The sequence below is a fragment of the Aythya fuligula genome, chromosome 14 (genome assembly GCF_009819795.1).
Source record: "Aythya fuligula isolate bAytFul2 chromosome 14, bAytFul2.pri, whole genome shotgun sequence".
NCBI lineage: Eukaryota > Metazoa > Chordata > Aves > Anseriformes > Anatidae > Aythya > Aythya fuligula.
In genome coordinates, this window is record NC_045572.1 from 1,691,234 (window position 1) to 1,712,451 (window position 21,218).

At 37.3% G+C, this 21,218-nt stretch overlaps 1 protein-coding gene across 3 annotated transcripts in view; it reads left to right on the top strand.

Annotated features, from left to right (window-relative positions):
• The first annotated feature begins 266 nt into the window (after positions 1-266).
• GABRA1 (gamma-aminobutyric acid type A receptor subunit alpha1) overlaps positions 267-21,218 on the top strand; it is a 42,566-nt gene continuing 21,614 nt past the window's right edge. For 2 of the 3 annotated variants that reach the window (XM_032197235.1, XM_032197236.1), the window contains exons 1-4: positions 329-363; positions 2,542-2,629; positions 6,480-6,592; positions 18,550-18,617. In XM_032197235.1, the coding sequence (XP_032053126.1) occupies positions 2,556-2,629; positions 6,480-6,592; positions 18,550-18,617 (255 nt within the window). In that variant the 5' untranslated portion in view covers positions 329-363; positions 2,542-2,555. Of the gene's footprint in view, positions 364-2,541; positions 2,630-6,479; positions 6,593-18,549; positions 18,618-21,218 lie in introns of all 3 variants that reach the window. The other variant, XM_032197237.1, reaches the window with a different exon arrangement.

The following is a 21,218-nucleotide window of genomic DNA, read 5'->3' on the forward strand; positions in this document are numbered from 1 at the left end:
CCTGGGACGTATTACTACTGTCTTGCTAAAGAGAAAGCTTTTGTTGTAGAGAGCGGCGGCCGGAATACCGGCAAGGGAGATTTGGCTTCTAAAAGCCCGGAGGAGCGGAGCAGCGGCGACGCCGGCAATGGCCGAGGCGGAGTGAGCGGCGGGGCCGGAGCCGCGCGGCCGAGGCGGAGTGAGCGGCGGGGCCGGAGCCGCGCAGCCTCCGCGGGCGGGCGGGGACCCCCGGCACAACCGGGCAGCAGACCCGCGGGGCTCTTGGCAAGGGCGGCTGCACTCGAGCGCACCCCCGAGCGCGCCCCGGCTGCTGCTGCTGCGGGCTCCGCGGCCAGGCGCGGCTCCTCCGCCCGCTCTCCGCAGGTACAGGCGGCCGCTGGCGTTTGCTTTATTGCCTCTCCCCCCCCCCCCTTCCTCCCTCCCTCCGGCTGGAAAAGCCGCAGCGATCGATGGGTGGTTAAATGTATTTGGGGTTCTTCACCTTTGAGCGCGGACGGATTTGCACCGCTCCCCTTGGAAAAGGTTTATGGGGTTGGGGGCTTTTTTTTTTTTGCCCTTTTTTTTTTTTCTCCTCTCTCTCTCTCTCGAGGGAGGCGGTGGGAGGGGTGGCTTGCTCAGGGTGAGGGGGAAATACAAAGTTGAAATGCCGGGAGGAAAACAAGTCGCGATTTGCACCTCAGAACTGTGAAAATCTCTCACCGGGGGTCACAATGCATCAAAATACCTATTTTTTTTTTTTTTTTTTTTTTTTTTTTTTATTTTTATTTTTTTTTTATTTTTTTTTTTTTTTTTTTTTTTTTTTCTTTTCTTTTCTTTTCTTTTCTTCCTTCCAGTGAGCGCTGCTGGAATTCTCCCAGACGCGTGGCTTTCTCCCATTTTCAAGGGGAAAACCAGCGCTGGTTGCACAGGCGGTGCGGGCTGGGGGAGGCCGGGGGCAGGGGCTGCTGCTGTCTGACGCTCCGTGCAAGTCTTTAACGTTTGTTTTTTTTCCAGCTGCAAGAAACTTTTCCTTGTCCTGGGTTTTCAGTACCTTTATGGGTTCATTGAAGCAGGGGCTGGTGTTGGGGGGCTTGGAGGGGAGCGCATGCAGAGCTCAACAGATCAAGATAGTTCAAAATAATTCACTTTCCATTCCTTATCCCAAGAAGGCTTTTGCAAAGGCAGAAGTTGGCAGGACTCGGAGAAAGCAAATTTTGAAGCCACAGATGTTGCCTCTCTCTGTAAGGGGCTGATCGCAGCACAAGTTCAGATGCAGTCTCATCCCTGAAAATCATTATTCCTGCTTTCATGCCACATTCAGCTCCTTCCCACCCAGTTAGGTTAGCTTATCCCCACTCGATGCTTATCTGATGATCATTTGTCTTTAAACGTATTAATTATATCTCACTGCTTACAGGCAGCTTTGTAATGATATTTTATTGATTTAAAATGTCTCTGAGAGCGTGCAGTGAATTGGGGTAGCTTTATTTAAAGATACAAAACATTTCCATGAACAGTGCTTCATATTCTCAGGCACTTGGAAAACTCCACTATCGTGGGGAAATTACAGGCTTCAGATTTTGTTTATTTAATGTAATGAATGTTAAAAATCGACTGGATTCCTGCACACAGTATAGATATGTAAAGAGATATGTAAAGAGACCTGCAGCATCTCCTGGGGAATCAGTTGAATCTGGAACACCAAACCTACAAATACCAGCTAACTTTGTATTTTATGATTTGTTGGAAAGCAAAAGAAACGTTCTGGGTTTTATTACTTTCTACTCAAAGGTAAGCTGAGAGTAACTCACTCTGGGGAGAGGACAGGAAACGTTTGGAGAAGAGGAAAAGGCTGCTAATGCAAAAACACTTCCTTGCAGCCATCAGAGACTGGTAGAGACTTAGGAGATGGTGTGTAAGCACATGGTTTCTTTATGAACTGAGTCCTTTAGCCTGACAAAAATGTTAGTGTGCATACCTAGCAGTAGATTACAGTCAGAATCTGGTGTTTGTAACTCCTTCTCTGACACAAATATTTTAGGGAAGGGGGAGTGGTAGAAAGAAAGTCGCTTCCATCACACCAAAGTGAAGCGGGGGCTGAGATGGAAGCACCGCTCTCCTCAGTCACACAGCCACATGCTGATACCTTTGTGGAAGGACTCAGGCTGCTTCAAGTCAAACAAGAAACAATTACACTCATTCTCTGGAAACATTAGGGAGCTGCCTTGTCACTTTTGCAATACAGGAAGAAACTGAATAAGAACTCTCACAGACTTCGTGGACAGCAGCTTTAATTCGTAATTGTTTTTAAGTTCAAGAATAATGCTGACAAGAATGCCTCCTTACCACAAAATAAATCCCACCCAAGGCTTCCATGTCCAAAAGCAGAAGGTAAACAAAACAGCCATGGCCATGCTCCTTTATACTGAATGACATGAAATAGAATATTGTGAGGTCATTGTCTGACATCAAATTATTTTGTAAAAGTTGCGTAAACTGGATGTTCTTTTTCCACTGTACCTGTTTTAATGCAGGAGTCATTGATGATTATTTTTCTTCCAGTTTCAGAGTCCGCCATGAAGAGAATCCTGGTGCTTTGTGACTGCCTCTGGGCCTGGAGCCTCCTCCTAAATGCACTGACTGAAAGAAGGTGAGGAGATACTTTTTAACGCACCTACATATTTTAGGAACCTTGCTATTAAATAATATAGAAGCATAAAGCAAATATTTCAAGGGCTGTACTACTACTCAGTGTATTGGGGAAAGTTAATCCCTGTTCAAATCCCAGCTAAATCTAAGAGAAGATTGAAAGAAAACTGCAATTTGTTTGCGTAACATCTTTTTTTTCTTTTTTTTTTTTTCCTTTTTTTTTTTTTTTTTTCAATATTGTGAATGAAAAAAAGCAAAAGCTATCTGAAACAAATTAAACTACCTTTAAAACACCTAGGCAATTCTTTATACTCTTACAGAATGACTGCTCAGAAATAAAAGTTTCTTTAGAGGAAAAAAAAGTAATTTAGCTGTTTTTTTGTTTTTTTGTTTTTTTGTTTTTTTTTTTTTTTTTAATTAAAGTGCTACTTATTAACTTTATTATCCCTACAAGCAAGGAAAAACTTTTATTTTTTGGTTGGGTCAGGATTGTGACCTGATTTAGTACCTGTTCTTGCAAAGCCAAAGCAAACCTTCCTGGGGAAGGGGACTGTTTGAATAAGGAAACATTTGCAAACTCAAACACCCAAACAGTTGATGCATTTGAAAGACAATGCTGTACTGAATCTCTATGAAATACATGTTGAAGTCACAATCTAAAAGTGACTATCATTTGTAATTGTATGACAGCTTACCTAACAACTAATAGATTAACTAAAGACTACAAAGCAGTTTGGAGTATACTTGAAGTACTCTATTCAATTCAGAATTCAGTAAAGGGATTCGAGAAGACTCACAAATATATTTCTGGATTTTAAAAATATTAAAGTCCCACCAATAATGATACGTAATGACCAAAAAGTATTAGCAGTTTTGTATTGTCAGTAGTAATACCTAAAGGATGTATTTGCCTTGATGTTCATAGTGTCTTCTTATACACTAGTGGCTCTAGATAAACTCTTCTTCCGGCTACCCTGAAGTATTTAAATATAAAGGTGTGGGCAAAGGGGCAAAGGTTCATCAGCACAAGTGTTTTCTCTTGGGGAGAGGAAAAAAAAGAATAAAAGCAGGTGATGAATGCAACAATTGTCATCTGGAATAAAGATAACATTTATAAGAAATAAATTTATCCTGGTAATATATTAAGAAAGGTGAGATTTGAAGTATTCACGAAGTATTTCATTTGGCCTACCTAGAGAATTTTGTGAAACTCTGTTTAGCTGTATCTGTACCTATATATGTGTAGGCATATATCTATTGTATTTGTAATGTATGCAAGTCTGTTCTTAATGTGAGAATTTAAATGCATTTGACTAGTATTTAAAAATTCTATGGTGTGTCACTATTATAATGACCTGTAGATGGAGTTAGTGCACAGTGTTTTATTACACTGTGGTTTAATATGAACACAATCATATACAGTCACATTTTCCTCAAGATGTACATAATTTACATTAAGTTTATCTGTTTTAAAGTCATTTTGTCATAGTAACTTTGCTTGCCTTTTCTTCTGGATCACTGTTAATTCTTTAAGAAAAAAATCATCAAATTAGATAAAGTGTCTGTGATGCAGAACAGTCTTTCCGTATCATTCATTCTTTTCATGAAAAATAAATTAAAAAAACAACAACAAAACACAAAACAAGCACACAAAAAAAAAACAAACAAAATGGCATTAAGAATATTTTAACATGACTATTTTGACTGAAAAATTACAATCTCTGTGGAATTACAGTATACTTTATAGGTATACAAATGTTCAGATTCTTCCTGTTGTGACCATATGTCAGTTAAAAGCAGACCTAATGGTGCTTTTTGCCTCTGAAAAAATGGTGAAAGGAACAGGTAAGGGTACTGACAAATGTGTCAGCCAGAATGGAAGCGGTGTATTGTATTGCATCCTTTCATGTTGCGCTGTCACTAAACCATCTTTCTGATGCCGCTCCTGCAAATATACACATTTATTTACCCCTAGAATTTCTGAAGTGTTATTATATCCTTTTGCCACCTTTATCCTGATGACCTTCTGCTATCCTTGAGATATGTACGTGCAGCAGCTTGTTTACTGGTGGTGAGTGGTAATATAGAATTTAATCCTGTGAAAAGTCCTCTGTTGCAATTCTACATAAGATGTATGAGAAAAGATCCTTTGAAAGATACTGCTCAATGGAGCCAGCAGGAGAACTTGTTATTTGGTAACATATAGGAAAAATTAAAAAATAACATCTGTGACTTAAAATGCAACTATGGGTATAAAAAATAAGTATAGACCAACTTAATTTTTATCAAGTGAAATTATATGATATATGGCTAGAAGGAATTCATAGTATTTTTATTTTTTTTAAACTGTTAGAGATTTTGTCTTCTTCGTTAGGAACAATGATGTGTATGCATTAAAACACCCTGAAAATTGTTCTCAACAGTCACATACTCTGAGTGTCAGTTTTAAAATTTGTCCAAATCTGTAGCATTATTTATTGAAATCTGAACTCCAACATAGCTTGGAGGCATTTCCAGAATATCTATATTCACAGTATCAGTGTACCTTTCCTCCTTCTTTCTGGATTTGATACAAGTAAGATGATTTGATACACACGAGATACACAAGGATACCTGACTGATGTGGTTTACATAAAATAATGTTGCAGGTATTTTGACAGAAACATATTATTTTGAATATCAGTAATATGCTTTGCAAGGTGGTCTTCGCTGGTGAAAGCAGGAGTGACTGGCAGAGCACTGAGACCCATGTAGCACCAGAGCTGTATGGATAACAGGCTGCCTAAAGAATCAATTGTGTGGCTAGAACTGATCCTAACAGAAGCTTTTGGTATTGAAATGTTGATCCAGTTCAGCAGCAAGTGTGAGAAAGTGCTGTTTTGGAAGGCAGCACTTTGTATTTCAGTTGTGATGAGTACACGTGTTGATAATGGAAGTCTTCCCAGCATTGAATGAAAAAATAGTACTGGGTTTGGCTTTAAGACAACTGTAAGCAATGATTAAGGGAATTATCCATGACAGGGTGTTTGGTGAAGGTTTCAGATTTACAAAAAAAGTTTGATTCTTATGCCATTTGCAGCAGACAGAAACCAGCAAGCCCAAGGACTTCATTCTGATTTCTACTGATGGAAGTAAGATGTTGGTAGCAGAGTTCAAAGAGCTTAATTCTATCCTCATTCAATGAAAATTTCAGGACCTTTATCTGAGTTAGAGATGTACATTAGGGATCTGTAAGTGAAGCTTTATAGACATGATAAATTTCCATATCAACAGATGATTCCATTACACATTTGTAAGGAAAAGTTGGAGACATTCTTCTGAATGAAATCACTAGAGAAAAATGGGAAATAAGGCAAAATTATATATTGTTCTATGAAAGTATACACTCAAATGCTTTACTTGTAAGGATATCTTTGTGGGGTTTTATTTTTGTTTTAGCATTTATTTTCAGTACTTAAATATCAGTGTTCTAAACTACTGTATCTTTCTTATGCAAACCCTTTATGACTGTATTGAATTAAACACTTTTGCTGTAAATGAGCCTTTTACTGAAGAACATGTTGTAATATTAAAAACATTAATTAATAATGAAATAAACATTAAGCAATTTAAGTTATATTTGCTCACCGTTTATGGAAAGGTACTAGTTTTGTAAGATTTTACTAAAAATATACAATTAAAAAGAAAATGTTTAAGTGAAAAGACCCTATAAAGCTCTATATTGTAGTTTTATGGAGGAGATTTTGTGACCATAAGTCAGTAGTAGTAAGATTAAACACGTTTTGGAATTATTGTTTTGTAAGTTTATTGGTTGATTACTGTTTTTCAATTTTAACTGTTCTGTACTACAGCTATGGGCAAACCTCATCACAAGATGAACTTAAAGACAACACCACAGTGTTTACCAGAATATTGGACCGTCTGCTGGATGGTTATGATAACCGCCTGAGACCAGGACTGGGAGGTGTGTTAAAATTTTAAAGGTTACATGCTTAAGAAAAAACAGTTAAAATAATGTTATTTTTCTAAGTTATACTTACTTTCATTCAACTTATATATACATAAAATAATGCTGATATTCAAATCCATTTTTTTCACAAGTGCCATTCTGTCTTCTACATACTGTTTTCACCCATTTATGCACTCAAAAAGAAGAAAATGGTTCACAATTCAAGAAGACCTCTGAATACTTACTAAACTTTCAAATGTACGAAGAATAAAAGATGTGATCTGACAAATGAGAAAAGTTTATGAATTAGGCCAAAACAGCACCTCTAAATATGCAAAAATCCTACTCACTGTCTTCATAAGAGGACTTGTTTTTCAAAGAGAAAACATCAATCAACCTTAGTCACATAAATGTCTCAGAGAAGTTTGTAAGTTTTTGGGGGGTATGTCAGAATTTGTTTCTTTAACATTTTGTCTTCACAGGTTGGTAAAATGTCTTTCTTCTGCTCTTGGAGCTGAATCCATAAAAAGGTATAAAACCACATAGCAATTACATCTTTATAAAAATGTTGTTACAAAGTCTACTCTTTATCAGCATCTCTACATTCCAATTGACTCTGACATGTTCTTCAGTAATATCAGTCCAAAACCGGGTCTTAAAAAGACGTTATTCATAAAGTTGGATATTTTAAATGTCTGTTATTTTAAAAATATGTTCTTTCCAGTGCATGGAAAGGACAGCTTTATTTCTTTTTTTCACATATCACTTTTTTTTTTTTTTTTTTTTCTTTTGGATTGTCCAAGTAAAACAAAACAAAGCAACCCACCCAATCCACAAAGTATAGTTCAACTGATTTCATATACTAGTTTTCAGGAGAATTGCATTATAAGAATAACAGGGCATTGCATTAAGAATTTTGATATCATCTCCTGCAGATGAAAAGAAAGATAATTACAAGTAAGCTTATTCTGTGACTCATGACTACCATCATGCAATATTTCTTGAATTGTGAGACAACTTCTTCTATAGTTTGATTTCATTGACTTCAAGGAATGGCTAGAGATAAAAATCTGTTTATAAAGTGTCCAGTAAGAAACACACTTAAAAATGGGTTGGTCTGTATTCTTTTTGTGTGCAATTTCAGATAATACATAAAATACATATAACTTTTTATCTACCAGTACTTTTGCCTGTTTGCTTGAAATCCTTCAGATTAGTGTAAAAATAAATGCTCCTTAATCTTTGATTAATGCAACAGTAGAATTCAGTAAGCTACTATATCACAGTAAATAAGCATAGCACAGAAGGCAATAAATAAATAAAACTCTGTAAACTGTTTAAAGTCTGGTACATGTCTACAAGAAAAATCTGAGAACACAATGATTGCTTCTATGAGTTTTGTAGCTGTTATGATGATTTGTGTTATAGCTACTAGAAAAGCAAACAAAAGGAGATGCAGGGAAAGGAATTTCTCTCATTCTTCTCTCATTCTCTGGATTGCAATTTAGAGAATTCAGCACTTCAGTGTAGACACTTAGGTATGGGTGTTTACAAATATGTTTTATGAAGTCAAACTTCAAGGGTGTATTAGAAGAAAAAGTCTGAATACGTCATGAAAGGATCACTCAGTCCAGTTAAAATTCACTCCTTACTTAGAGACTATATTATGTAACTGCTTCTATAGGAGGAAATGAATTTCTTCACAAACTTTAATAGCCTTTTGCATCATTAGAAGTTAAAAGCAAAAATGAGCAGAGCACAGGGGATACAAAGTGGAGGAAAGGCATAATTGGAATGGTTTCTATGAGCTAAGAACCTCAAGATGATGCAATTTTGATATATTTGATTTAGAGACTTTATATGATGGGGGAATATATGCTGAAATGTTCCATATATAGAAATATCCAGCAAGAAGTCTAAATCAATGTATCCGTTTGGCAGGTTTTTTAGAGGTGGAAGTTCAACAACCTTCTGTTATAGCTTGCTGCAAGTTTTAAATATATGTGAATTATATATATGTGAATATGTAATAGCGGTTTCCTTTCTGCTCTCAGCAGTGTCACCGATGGCTTCTTATTAAATATTTAATCCAGACCAGGATTTTTATTTACTGTTTTTATTTACTAATACAAGAACATTTTTAGATTTATAGAATTAGGCCTAAGACTCATTCATTCTGTATCAGTTATGATGCAGCTCTGAGAGAAATTAAGAAGCCAGAGACCCTCATATAGACCCTGACATATCCTGGAAGCACAACACAGCCCAGAGAAAGCAGTCTAGGAGGTTTCTGGAGAGCGTGGAAGATAGCTTCCTGACGCAGCTGGTTAGTGAACCTACCAGGGGTGGTGCCCCGCTAGACCTTCTCTTCACAAACAGAGAAGGACTGGTGGAGGATGTGATTGTCGGGAGCTGTCTTGGGCAGAGTGACCACGAAATGGTGGAGTTCACTAATCTTGGCGAGGCCAGGAAGGGGACCAGTAAAACCGCTGTATTGGACTTTCGGAGGGCTGACTTTGAGCTGCTCAGGACACTAGTTGGTGGAGTCCCTTGGGAGGCGGTTCTGAAGGGCAGAGGGGTCCAGGAAGGCTGGGCGCTCTTCAAGAGGGAAATCTTAATGGCTCAGGAACGGTCTGTCCCCACATGCCCAAAGACGAGCTGGCAGGGAAGAAGACCAGCCTGGCTCAACAGAGAATTGTGGCTTGATCTTAGGAGAAAAAAGAGGGTTTATAATCTTTGGAAAAGTGGGCAGGCCACTAGGGAGGACTTTAAGGATGTAGCGAGGCTGTGCAGGGACAAAATTAGGAAGGCCAAAGCTCATCTGGAGCTCAATCTGGCTACTGCCGTTAAAGATAACAAAAAACGTTTCTATAAATACATCAACACAAAAAGGAGGACTAAGGAGAATCTCCATCCTTTACTGGATGCAGGGGGAAACTTAGTTACAAGAGATGAGGGAAAGGCGGAGGTGCTCAATGCCTTCTTTGCCTCAGTCTTTAGCGGCAATACCGGTTGTTCTCTGGATACTCAGTACCCTGAGCTGGTGGAAGGGGATGGGGAGCAGGATGTGGCGCTCACTATCCACGAAGAACTGGTTGGTGACCTGCTACGGCACTTGGATGTGCACAAGTCGATGGGGCCGGATGGGATCCACCCAAGGGTACTGAGAGAACTAGCAGAGGAGCTGGCCAAGCCACTGTCCATCATTTATCAGCAGTCCTGGCTATCAGGGGAGGTCCCAGTTGACTGGCAGCTAGCAAATGTGACGCCCATCTAAAAAAAGGGCCGGAGGGCAGACCCGGGAAACTACAGGCCTGTCAGTTTGACCTCAGTACCAGGGAAGCTCATGGAGCAGATCCTCCTGAGAGTCATCACGCAGCACTTGCAGGGCAAGCAGGCGATCAGGCCCAGTCTGCATGGGTTTATGAAAGGCAGGTCCTGCTTGACGAACCTGATCTCCTTCTATGACAAAGTGACGCGCTGGGTGGACGAGGGAAAGGCTGTGGATGTGGTCTACCTTGACTTCAGCAAGGCTTTTGACGCCGTCTCCCACAGCATTCTCCTCAAGAAACTGGCTGCTCTCGGCTTGGACTGGCGCACGTTTCGTTGGGTTAGAAACTGGCTGGATAGCCGGGCCCAAAGAGTCGTGGTGAATGGAGTCAAGTCCAGTTGGAGGCCAGTCACTAATGGCGTCCCCCAGGGCTCGGTACTGGGGCCGGTCCTCTTTAATATCTTCATCGATGATCTGGACGAGGGCATCGAGTGCACCCTCAGTAAGTTCGCAGATGACACCAAGTTAGGTGCGTGTGTCAATCTGCTTGAGGGTAGGAAAGCTCTGCAGGAGGATCTGGATAGGCTGCACTGATGGGCTGAGGTCAACTGCATGAAGTTCAACAAGGCCAAGTGCCGGGTCCTGCACCTGGGGCGCAATAACCCCAAGCAGAGCTACAGGCTGGGAGAGGAATGGTTGGAGAGCTGCCAGGCAGAGAAGGACCTGGGAGTGATGGTGGATAGTCAGCTGAATATGAGCCAGCAGTGTGCTCAGGTGGCCAAGAAGGCCAACAGCATCCTGGCTTGTATCAGAAACAGTGTGACCAGCAGGGCTAGGGAAGTGATCATCCCCCTGTACTCGGCTCTGGTGAGGCTGCACCTCAAGTACTGTGTTCAGTTTTGGGCCCCTCACTACAAGAAGGACATGGAGGTGCTTGAGCGGGTGCAGAGAAGGGCAATGAAGCTGGTGAGGGGCCTGGAGAACAAGTCCTACGAGGAGCGGCTGAGGGAGCTGGGCTTGTTCAGCCTGGAGAAGAGGAGGCTCAGGGGCGACCTTATCGCTCTCTATGGGTACCTCAAGGGAGGCTGTAGCGAGGTGGGGGTTGGTCTGTTCTCCCACGTGCCTGGTGACAGGACGAGGGGGAATGGGCTAAAGTTGCGCCAGGGGAGTTTTAGGTTAGATGTTAGGAAGAACTTCTTTACTGAAAGGGTTGTGAGGCATTGGAACAGGCTGCCCAGGGAAGTGGTGGAGTCACCATCCCTGGAAGTCTTCAAAAGACGTTTAGATGTAGAGCTTAGGGAAATGGTTTAGTGGGGACTGTTAGTGTTAGGTCAGAGGTTGGACTCGATGATCTTGAGGTCTCTTCCAACCTAGAAATTCTGTGATTCTGTGTGATTCTGTGATATATACATATTATGTTAATGAATTTTACAGTTAGGCACAGTGTAAATCTTTTTTACTCTTGATTACACTATAGCAGTCTTCTAATTATCCAAAATTATCCATTCTCTATTCCCTGTGCATTCTGAGAATCAGTAGATGAAGCAAAACAATGCAAGGTATAGCTACTTTCTCCTACAGAAAGGGCCAGATTGCAATAAGCTTTGTGCTTATCCCTGTAAGACCTCTCCTTACGTACTATAATACTGCAAATATATACGCCCATAGAAAATCAAATTATGTGCTTGAACAGAAGCAGAAAAGAGAACCAGTTTCTCTTTTTTTCATCTACAGAGGAAAAGGTATATGATAGTTTCTTCAGTCTGTTTTCCCTTTCTTATTTGTATACATGAAGAATTCAGTGACAAATAAAGGTTTGTTTACCAAAAAAAATTGTAATGAATTGTGAAAGGGCTTTGATCTTCATTTTGCTCTACTTGCTTGCAGGAGTGATTTCCTCCTTTTTGAAATAAAACCCCATGATATTTCTCTCTCCCAAGTTCACAAACTTCCTGTTACTGAGTGGGGTGAATAGTTTCATTGTTATGTGGAAATATCATGGTGGAGCAGATCGTAGTGGCAGCATGAAATCTGTAACAAGCTCCTGGTGAGATCTCATTATAAAGATACATTATCAGAGCTATACAGTATATTCATTGGTAAGACAGGTTAAAAGGTGAGGTGTTAAGATAATGAAAAATCTAGAAGAGTTAAATTTTGAACCACTCTTTCACCAAGTGTGGAGTCAGTGCTGTATTACTTTTAAATCATCCTTTTTCTTTTTTAACATCTTTTGAGGTATCACTTCAAAAAGGAAAATGAAAAAACACCTATGGTCCATAAAGAGTAAGGTAATCAATGTTAGTATTTGCCAGATTATCTAATAAGTCAATACCTGAAATAAAGTGAACAGGTCTGAGCATTTTGCCATTAAACAAAGAGTTACTTCTCATTATAAAGAATAGTTAAAAAATGAAGCATGTAACTCATGGGGAAAAATTATTAAATATAATTGAATATGCTAATTTGAAAAAATGACATTGTGGCTAAATTTAATCTGATTTTACTTTAAAGGAAACACACACAGTACTTTGTTATGCATTGACACATTTACACCTGTTATCAATAATTATTGATATAAATTATGTTATTTAGACGCTAACAACCTCCATACGTGGGCACAGTCACTTAGTCAGGCATCGCTAGGAAATAGCATCTGTTGCATCCATCCATAAACACGGACAAATAACTACATTTACAGTTACTTGTGCTTGGAAAACAGAACTTTTAAAATTAATCTAAAAACATTCTGAATCACATTAGAGGACACCTATTTACTCTACGAGAGGATAATCATTTACAAAAAGCAAGGAGGATGAATTTTATAGAGTAACATATTGAAAATGAAAAAAAGGAAATCATGTTAGACATTAAAGTATAAATAAACTGTAAGGTCACTTGGGTAATATAATTTTTAGTGAACTATTTAGGTCGTAGAACTAGGAGTGACAAGATGCTGTCCTCTTTTCAAACACACAGTCCTGAAGAAAATAAAGGATCAGATAGTAGTGGAAAGGAGTCAAATAAAGAGGAAAAGTGAAGTTAATGTTTGGTGACCTCTCTTGGTAAACCACTATATCTACAGTGGGAGTTTAAAAGAAATAGAAAGCAACAAGAAATGCTGGAAAAAAGTAAGTTTTGTGGATAAATGAATATTCCATTGACTTTTGTTCTGGATTGTCTTCATGTGGGGAATACATACAGAATCACAGAATTTCTAGGTTGGAAGAGACCTCAAGATCATCGAGTCCAACCTCCGACCTAACACTAACAGTCCCCACTAAACCATATCCCTAAGCTCTACATACATACATACATACGAGCCCTGGGATGCCAGTGAGACAGGTTTGGAATGCCACAAGGCAGAGAGGGCTTGCACAAAGGAGATTCTTTGCACATAGTGCTTGAGATTCAGTAACATGAAATCGAGTTTAGATACAGATTTTTACAAAATTACAAAATTTGCAGTGGAAAAAACTGTTTAATACAAAACTAAGAAGAACTAGAGTGGGTTTGATTAGGCAGATCAGAGTAAATCTTTCTAACTGAAATTTGCTTTTATAGTTTGGTTGAATTGCCATTAGGTCACACCAAATAGATTATAAATATTACTTTAGTATTGAACGGAATTATATTTTTTTGGTGTTATCAGTAAGAGCAATTTGTTGATCTCTCCACTGTGATGTATATCAAAACTGGGTGTGACTGTCCCTAGGTGGAAAGTTGGTCTCTCTTAGGCAATTAATTACTTCCATAGAGTGCTCATATTTAAAATGATGGGGAGTAAACCTGACACTATTATGTTAATTAGGTTTTAAAATTCAGTTTTATCAGAACATTATATATTAATGTATAATAAACTTACCTTTTGATGATTGCGGTCTCAACAGAAATTGTTGAATTTGAACTCACATCTGAACTAACTTAGAGTTTAGTGAAAATATGGTTTTGGTTTGCATGTGCAATAAAAATTTAGTTATACCCAAACGTTTCTACTCTAAATAAAAAGAGACTTTCACTGGGCCCTTACTCATAATCTGGTGAAGAAGCACTAGATATTACATGTAATTCTGTAAAAGTTTAAGGGGCTTATTTTGGTCTTTTTTCCACACCATAGGCACCGCACTGATGTAAAGAGAACAGTAAAAATCCATAAGAAGATCCAAGGAAAATTACTTTGATACAACAGTAAGGAGGTGGGGAAGATAGGAGCAGCTTTGAGCTGTTAATTGCTGTGGGGATAACTAGCATGACACTGCACAGTTCTCAGTCATCGCTTCATAGTGGCATGGACTATGGCAGCTCACTCTTCTCCCTTTTTGGTCTCTGCTTCTGTAAAAGCAGCAGCATAAAATTCTTCTTAGTGTTTTTGCTGTGGTTCAACCAAAACAGCAGCACAACTAGTGTGTTTTTTTTCTTAGTAGGAATGGCATCTGCTAAACAGGCATCTAAACCCCTTTCAGTCAAAACCACAGGAAGACTCTTCACCATTTTAACAATTACAGCACGTGCTTAAACAAGATGTGCAGAGGGAGCAGGTGCATTAATAGAAAAAATGGAATTAATTTAAACTATCAAAGTGAGTAATTTTAATAAATGTTGTGCTCAAATTCCAGCAGGTGAGAAAGGGGAATAGTTAATGTATAGTTTCCTATGATTAATGGGCTTATTTCATGCTGTTAAAATAAATCTTCTCATTTTGTTCTCAATTTGTAATCCTATCACAATTCTAGAAATAATAAGCTCCCTGGGAGTTTAAATCAAAACACTTATTGTTTTCACTTAATAGTTTTGAGAGTTTACATTAGTCTAGAATCCTTAGAAAAACACAGTACTTGCAAACAGTGACATTTCAACAGTTCACTCTGACTGATGCTTTCATAGCCGTATGTGGATCAAAATCATTTTCCACTGGTATAAACTAGTTTATTGCCTGAGGTTGTGTTCCAGTGTCTAGGTCTTGAACTCAGTTGTTATTGTGCTGATTAGTAACCACTTGGACCCTATGGTTGCCTTATAGTGTACATCGTTAAACATACTGTAAAGCTAGTAAGTTATTAATTTACTTTTTTTTTCTTTTCTTTTTTTTTTTTTTAACTGAAATCCTTACACTTTCTATCCCTATATTCTATTTCTCGTCATGAGATAGACGGTACAGTCAAGAGACATGGTTAATGTGTCTTCACAACCGATGGATTTATCCTCAGCAGTAAGATCTGCTCCTGGCCTAAGCTGGTTTTTGTTCATGGCTTAGAATTTTCCCCAGTTCTCGGGGACATTGCGATGGTATTGAATATAGCTCAGGATTTGAAGGGCCTGAAAAAAAATCTCAATGCATTCTGAGCATTTGAAGCAGAGTTTCAACTTTGGCCATGGTATATCAAGCTGCAAACTGAACATGGTTAACCTTGATTCTAAATATATCCCAACTGTATGACTAAACGTATGTTCTGTGCAGGAGTGACTCAACTTTTGTAGCTTTTAACAAAGCACAGTTGAATCATCTAATTAGTAAAACAGTAAACACAAATTTTGAAACTTCTACATATGTTTGGAAGGGCTAATCCTTTTCTGTGTGCTCATACACATTTTTTCACAGCTTTTGAAAATGAGGTACATACCAAAGAAAAAGTAAATTATCTAGTCATCTTCTCAGTGGTTTTATTTGGACTTGAGGAGGACTGGTATTAGATGGTCTGCAAAAATCTAACTGATACGAAAAATAACAGTCTATTGTGATTTCAGAGTCTACATTTCTATTGTCATTATTTATGACTTATATGTCAATTATCTTCAATGCTATATAGAACTGAAAGGCACCACTAATTTTTCAATTTCCTCAGACATTTTCCATCTTACTGTGGAATTCTACAGTTTCCATTTTTTTTTTCCTTAATGAATAATTACCATTTCCTTAACAAATGATTTCCTTAAGCTTAACCTCTGTACTATGACAATATGTCTCTTAAAACTAAGATTCAGATACCACCACATGATTCACTGCTGATTAAGTGTATTCTCTGTTTGTGTGAGGTAATAAGATAGTTGCATTACATTAAGTAGCGGCTCACCATTTTGCTTGAGCTGTGATGTGGTTGTACCGTTGGTTGTACCATTGGTACAACCATGTACAATGTACAGCCATGTACAATGGTTGTACCATTAAGAATGAATGCAATGGGACTGAAGATCTTTCACCATCTGTTATATCCTAACAACACAGGAGTGCCTCAGTGGAAGGAGATAGAGAGACTGGAAGTTGGAATGAAAGATCTTTTAAAGAGTCATTTGAGTTTCATTTTTCAATATCCAGAAGGCTAATAGATTTCATGATAATGTTAGTTTCTCAAACTTAAGAGGTGATAGAATACCTGGAACTTAAAAAATCTATTCAGCAAATGTCTTACCGGACATCATGAAATCTCCATCTTCCTTTTCTGCTAGCTAGCTGTTTCATACAAGGTCACAGTCTTTCAACTCTTGAACTTTGTAAAAGTGATGGTCTGAAGGAAAGAACACTCTTCCAAGCCGAGTAGCTTCTGGATAACCACATGCTTCTTCCTGTAATAGAAGGAAGTTCACTGTGAACTTCCTTAATTCCAGAGGCAGCTGTCAGGAAAATATTTAAACTTCTCTTAGTCAGTTGAAAAGGTTGTTAGCAATGATAGGGTCACGGCTTCATTTCACTGGACAGCAGAGGAGGAAATTTCACCTATGAGACATTTTTGTCAATATTCACTGTAATTTTAAACACTTAGTCCATGGATTCAGAGAACCAAAGAATACAATTAGTCAACTCAACCTCACTGTAGTATCTTACTTTCTATGGTTACAGATAATACATTAATAATTTCATCCTTCAGTTTTCCTAATGAGTGCTACAGATTTCTTTTGCTACTACCTATTTTTTGAACCAACTTGCTAAAACAAAACAAGTGTTATTCAGTTTATTACAAGAATGAAGGTAGAATCAGAACTAATTTTACATCTGGATTACTGCTATAAAGGACATATTTTGTTGTATACATATTAATAATTCATATAAACCTGATTAAACAGAAGTTGCAGACTTCTTTTAATGTAATTGAAAAACCTATGTGCATTGTAGAGTACTGATTCTCATTAGAACTTTGGGGTCATATAGAAAAATGTATATTGTCACTAGCTTCCTAAACATGACTCTTTATTTCACTTCTCTTGTGTCAGAACTCTATTAATCTTTGTTATTGACTGATGAAAAAAAAAATCAGACCAAATTATTTTCAAATCAGAGGGTTGTATTAATTTTTTAAAAATTTAGTTTACAGTATTTAAATAATATTATATAGATGTTATAGCCACATGTTTCTTACTTTTATGAGTGTTTTTGCCTACTGCATGACTTGTTTTCTGTAATGTCCTTTTCTGTTAGCATCTTTTCTTTAATATTACTTTTATTATCACACATTTCTCAAATTATTTATTTTTATTTGAAAGTTACTTGAGAACTGCGTAACTCTTTCCACATCTGATATTTGTACCAAAAACAAACCAATAACAACAATAAACACACTGGCTTGTATGGTACTACAGTAAATATTCAGACTTACATCACTGAAATTTCTGAGAGCTGATGGGGTTAGCTCCACTCAACACTGTTTGCATTTATTCCTCCAGGTGCTGTTACTCCCTGTGCCACCTTGGGTAAATATTTTCTGATGTGTGGCCAATACATTCAAAATGCCAATACATTCAAAAGTGACTGGCAGTCTGTGTGTAGAGGAAGGAAGGTGTCTCATGTTCAACATTTGTGGCACCTGTAATTGTTAGGTTCTTCTGAAGTGGCTGAGGTCATTGTGCCACTAAGCAAATTTGCATCCTACAAATCACAGAGAAGCCTAGCTTGGTGAAATAGCATATACAAATGATCTATGTTATGTACACAGTATAGATTACTGAATTATTATTCATGCTAATCTGTCACTGAGGCCTATAAAATAAATTTGGTAGTTTAAGGGAAATCTAACATTAGTTCCAATGTAATTTAAAGCACCTAAACTTACACCAAAAAAAAATCACCTAAAACTTACAAAATAGAATGTTTATACAAATGTCAAAGAGATGTAGAGAGGTTTAAATTATATTTACCTGGTAAATTTTTAACTTGTTTTTTCTTTATTTTAGTTAAGAATAATGGAGCTTTTCATGGCAATAAAATATTTTTTATGTTTGTATACTTCATGATGTATTACCTCTCTCTTTCCTCTATGTTCCCCTGTCTCAATATTAAATACATAATTCATAAGCCTAGGGTTAATTACTAGAGATCTGCAATCAGGTTGCCCAGAAACACTGAGTACCCAATGAGACTTTTTGAGTACTGTGTAAAATATTCAGCACTGTTTATAATGTCAGACAAGAAGCTTTATTAGTCAGAGTGACAGGATTTATACAACAGCAGAACTATGGCTGCTGTACTTCAGCATCATAAGTCATGTCTCAAAAAGTTCTGTGGAAACAATGTAATAAAGAAGTGTTGCTGACAATATTGACTGTAAAATTACATCTCAAAGCAATAAATTATCAGGGCTATATGGTAGACCAATTTTAGAATGGCTAATCAAGGCAAATAATTTTTCTATTTATTGTGAGAATTTGTAGTGGTTAGACCTAATGAAGATGGTTGATAGACACTCACTGTCCTAATTTCCTGCTTCATCAGAGCGTGTAACTGAAGTGAAGACTGACATCTTCGTCACCAGTTTTGGGCCTGTTTCAGACCATGATATGGTAAGTGATGGCGTATTTCTATGGCATTTATTTTCTCTTGTCTTTTCAATTTGAAGGATGGAAGATATATGCAATAATTTATTTACTCCTTTTAAAGCTGTTAAAGCTCTTTTTTTGTTGTTGTTTTTTAAAACTCAATTCCAAAATGTCGTCAACTTTTATGTGCAATGATTCCTGTTAACTGTGACTGTGTTTAAGTGCCCTGAAATTACCATCTTCAGTGACTTTAATGATGTGTTTTAATAGACCTTATATTTACTATGTAACATATTATGAAATGCATTATGGTTTGGATCAGTACTCTTCTGAGAATGATTGTTCAGGTCCTTGCTGGCACCTCATTTGCTGAGAAAGATCATCATCTTAAAATGCAATTAACACTTACAGTGTGACATCCATACAGTCCAACCTGCATTTTTATATTAAAAGCTACTGATCAGTGGGAAGTGAGTTTCCTAGAACTTGGCTGCTGAATGATAGGAGAAGATTAATGAGCGAATTAGTGTCACTTATTTATGGCACGAATTTGAAAATCAAATTGCTAGATAACTGCAGGGGATTCAGAGGTTCAGAAGACTGAATGAAGATTTTGTGATCTCTGGTCTTAAGAGATAATAAAAAATGTGTAAAAATATGGATAAAATACTTTAAATTTTGCATATAAATGACGCCATTACAAGTAGGTTGCTACTGACAGGGAAAGCCTGGTTTGATTACTAATATCTACTGGATACTGTGTTAGGACGAATGCTGAAAACATCCTCATTAACTTAAAACAAAAAAGAAAACACTTCAGTATTTTAACTGACCATGTTAAACTAAAGACATTCACAAAAGAAAGAAAGAAAAATAAGTGGAAAAATTATCACAAGAAAGAAAGCAAGTTCCATTTACCACTACAAAATAGTCAGTTGTTTAGTTGAAACTAGAAATGTAGACAGGTCTTAAACACTTCTAGTAAAGTAACTTTTACAAGATAGTTTATTTTCCTGAATGAACTTTACACAAAGCCACTATTTTCCTGACTGCATGGATAACAACAGTTATAAAACTGCAGTCAGATTTATATTTCCAACCAATGGCATCATATTTAGTTGAGAGAGAATAGCTTGGCCAGCACAGACTTTTTGACTAGTATTCTGCTGAGAACCCAAAGAGCCACACCGAAGACATCTCAGCTCATACACAGAATGCTATGCCTAGATACTATACCACTATACTCTTAAGAAGAGAAATTCCAAAAAAACAATCATTCAATAACTTCTGCTTTTTTATTTTTATTTTTTATTATTGGATAATCCTCTGAAATTAAAATGCCTATTTATTACTCCAAATTATACATTGAAAGATGGGAAATTTCTTGTATAAAGATTGCCACTGACATCCCTCATTTGTGTTCTGGTGATTAGCTGAGCAAAATATTTCATCTTGCTTTCCCAGTTCTGTCTGGAAGTAGGTAAATGACCACCATCAGACTGAATGAAAACTTCAAACACAGTCATACAACTAGTACATATATATATATTTAGTTATTTAGTTAATAAGCATTGAATTAAAATGGTAGCAGCTGCAGTTTGTGAGTGATCTGAGGTTTCTCTGTTTTCTTAGAGATCTGTCTTTTGGGAAAGTAGACACTGAAAGGTTCCTGAAAATTAAACGAATTTAAAGTATAGGGCAGCACACAGATGTTTGTGAGAGTTGGCGAAAAAAAAAAAGTAATAGATATATGCTGGTGAAAATACAAAGTAATACTTGTTAGTGTTGTTTTCTGTTAGCTTAGGGATATGGTTTAGTGGGGACTGTTAGTGTTAGGTCAGAGGTTGGACTCGATGATCTTGAGGTCTCTTCCACCCTAGAAATTCTGTGATTCTGTGTGTTGCCTGGCTAAACTGTTGTTTGATTGGTTGAGTCAGATTTACTAGGAAACTAGTAAATCTGTACTCCAGTACAGAACAGCAGGCTAAATAAACAGGCATGTATGTTTTCATACATAAAGACGTAAATTGAGAGCATCCAATAGGCGTGCTGAATTACTTGGTATTATCTCACATATAGGCTTCAATGTGTACTTATCCCCGACAGTTTCAGATGATTTAATTCTTAAGTAGAAGGTAAACCTAATTTGATGTTCCTGGGAAAAACTGATATGTGTATAGGATTTGGTTTTTAGGGATAAAATATTGAGGCTCAAAATCAACTACTTTCAAAATTAGTAATAGGTATATTTAAAAAAAAAAAAAAAAAAAAAAAAAAAGACCTCAGTTCAGCTGCATTAATACAGCATAAATATTAATAACCCATGAAAAAAGGCTCTCAAAAATACTTAAAAACACATAACACATTGGCTCCCAATTTTCATTTAGTTAATATAGGAGAAAGAATTTATCTACATCTTAATAAAGTGTGACCAAAAAACACATAGGCAGGTGTTCATACATTTTGAAAAGTAAGAGATTACAGAAAAGTATTTTGTGTAATACTCCTACTCACCTCCCAGAAAAAGTAATGTGTGTACAGCCTACTCACACTAACTCTTCTGCTTAAGGAAATGTGTGAAATACAAGGAAAACGGAGAGGGAAAGATCAAATGAAGTCCTTATC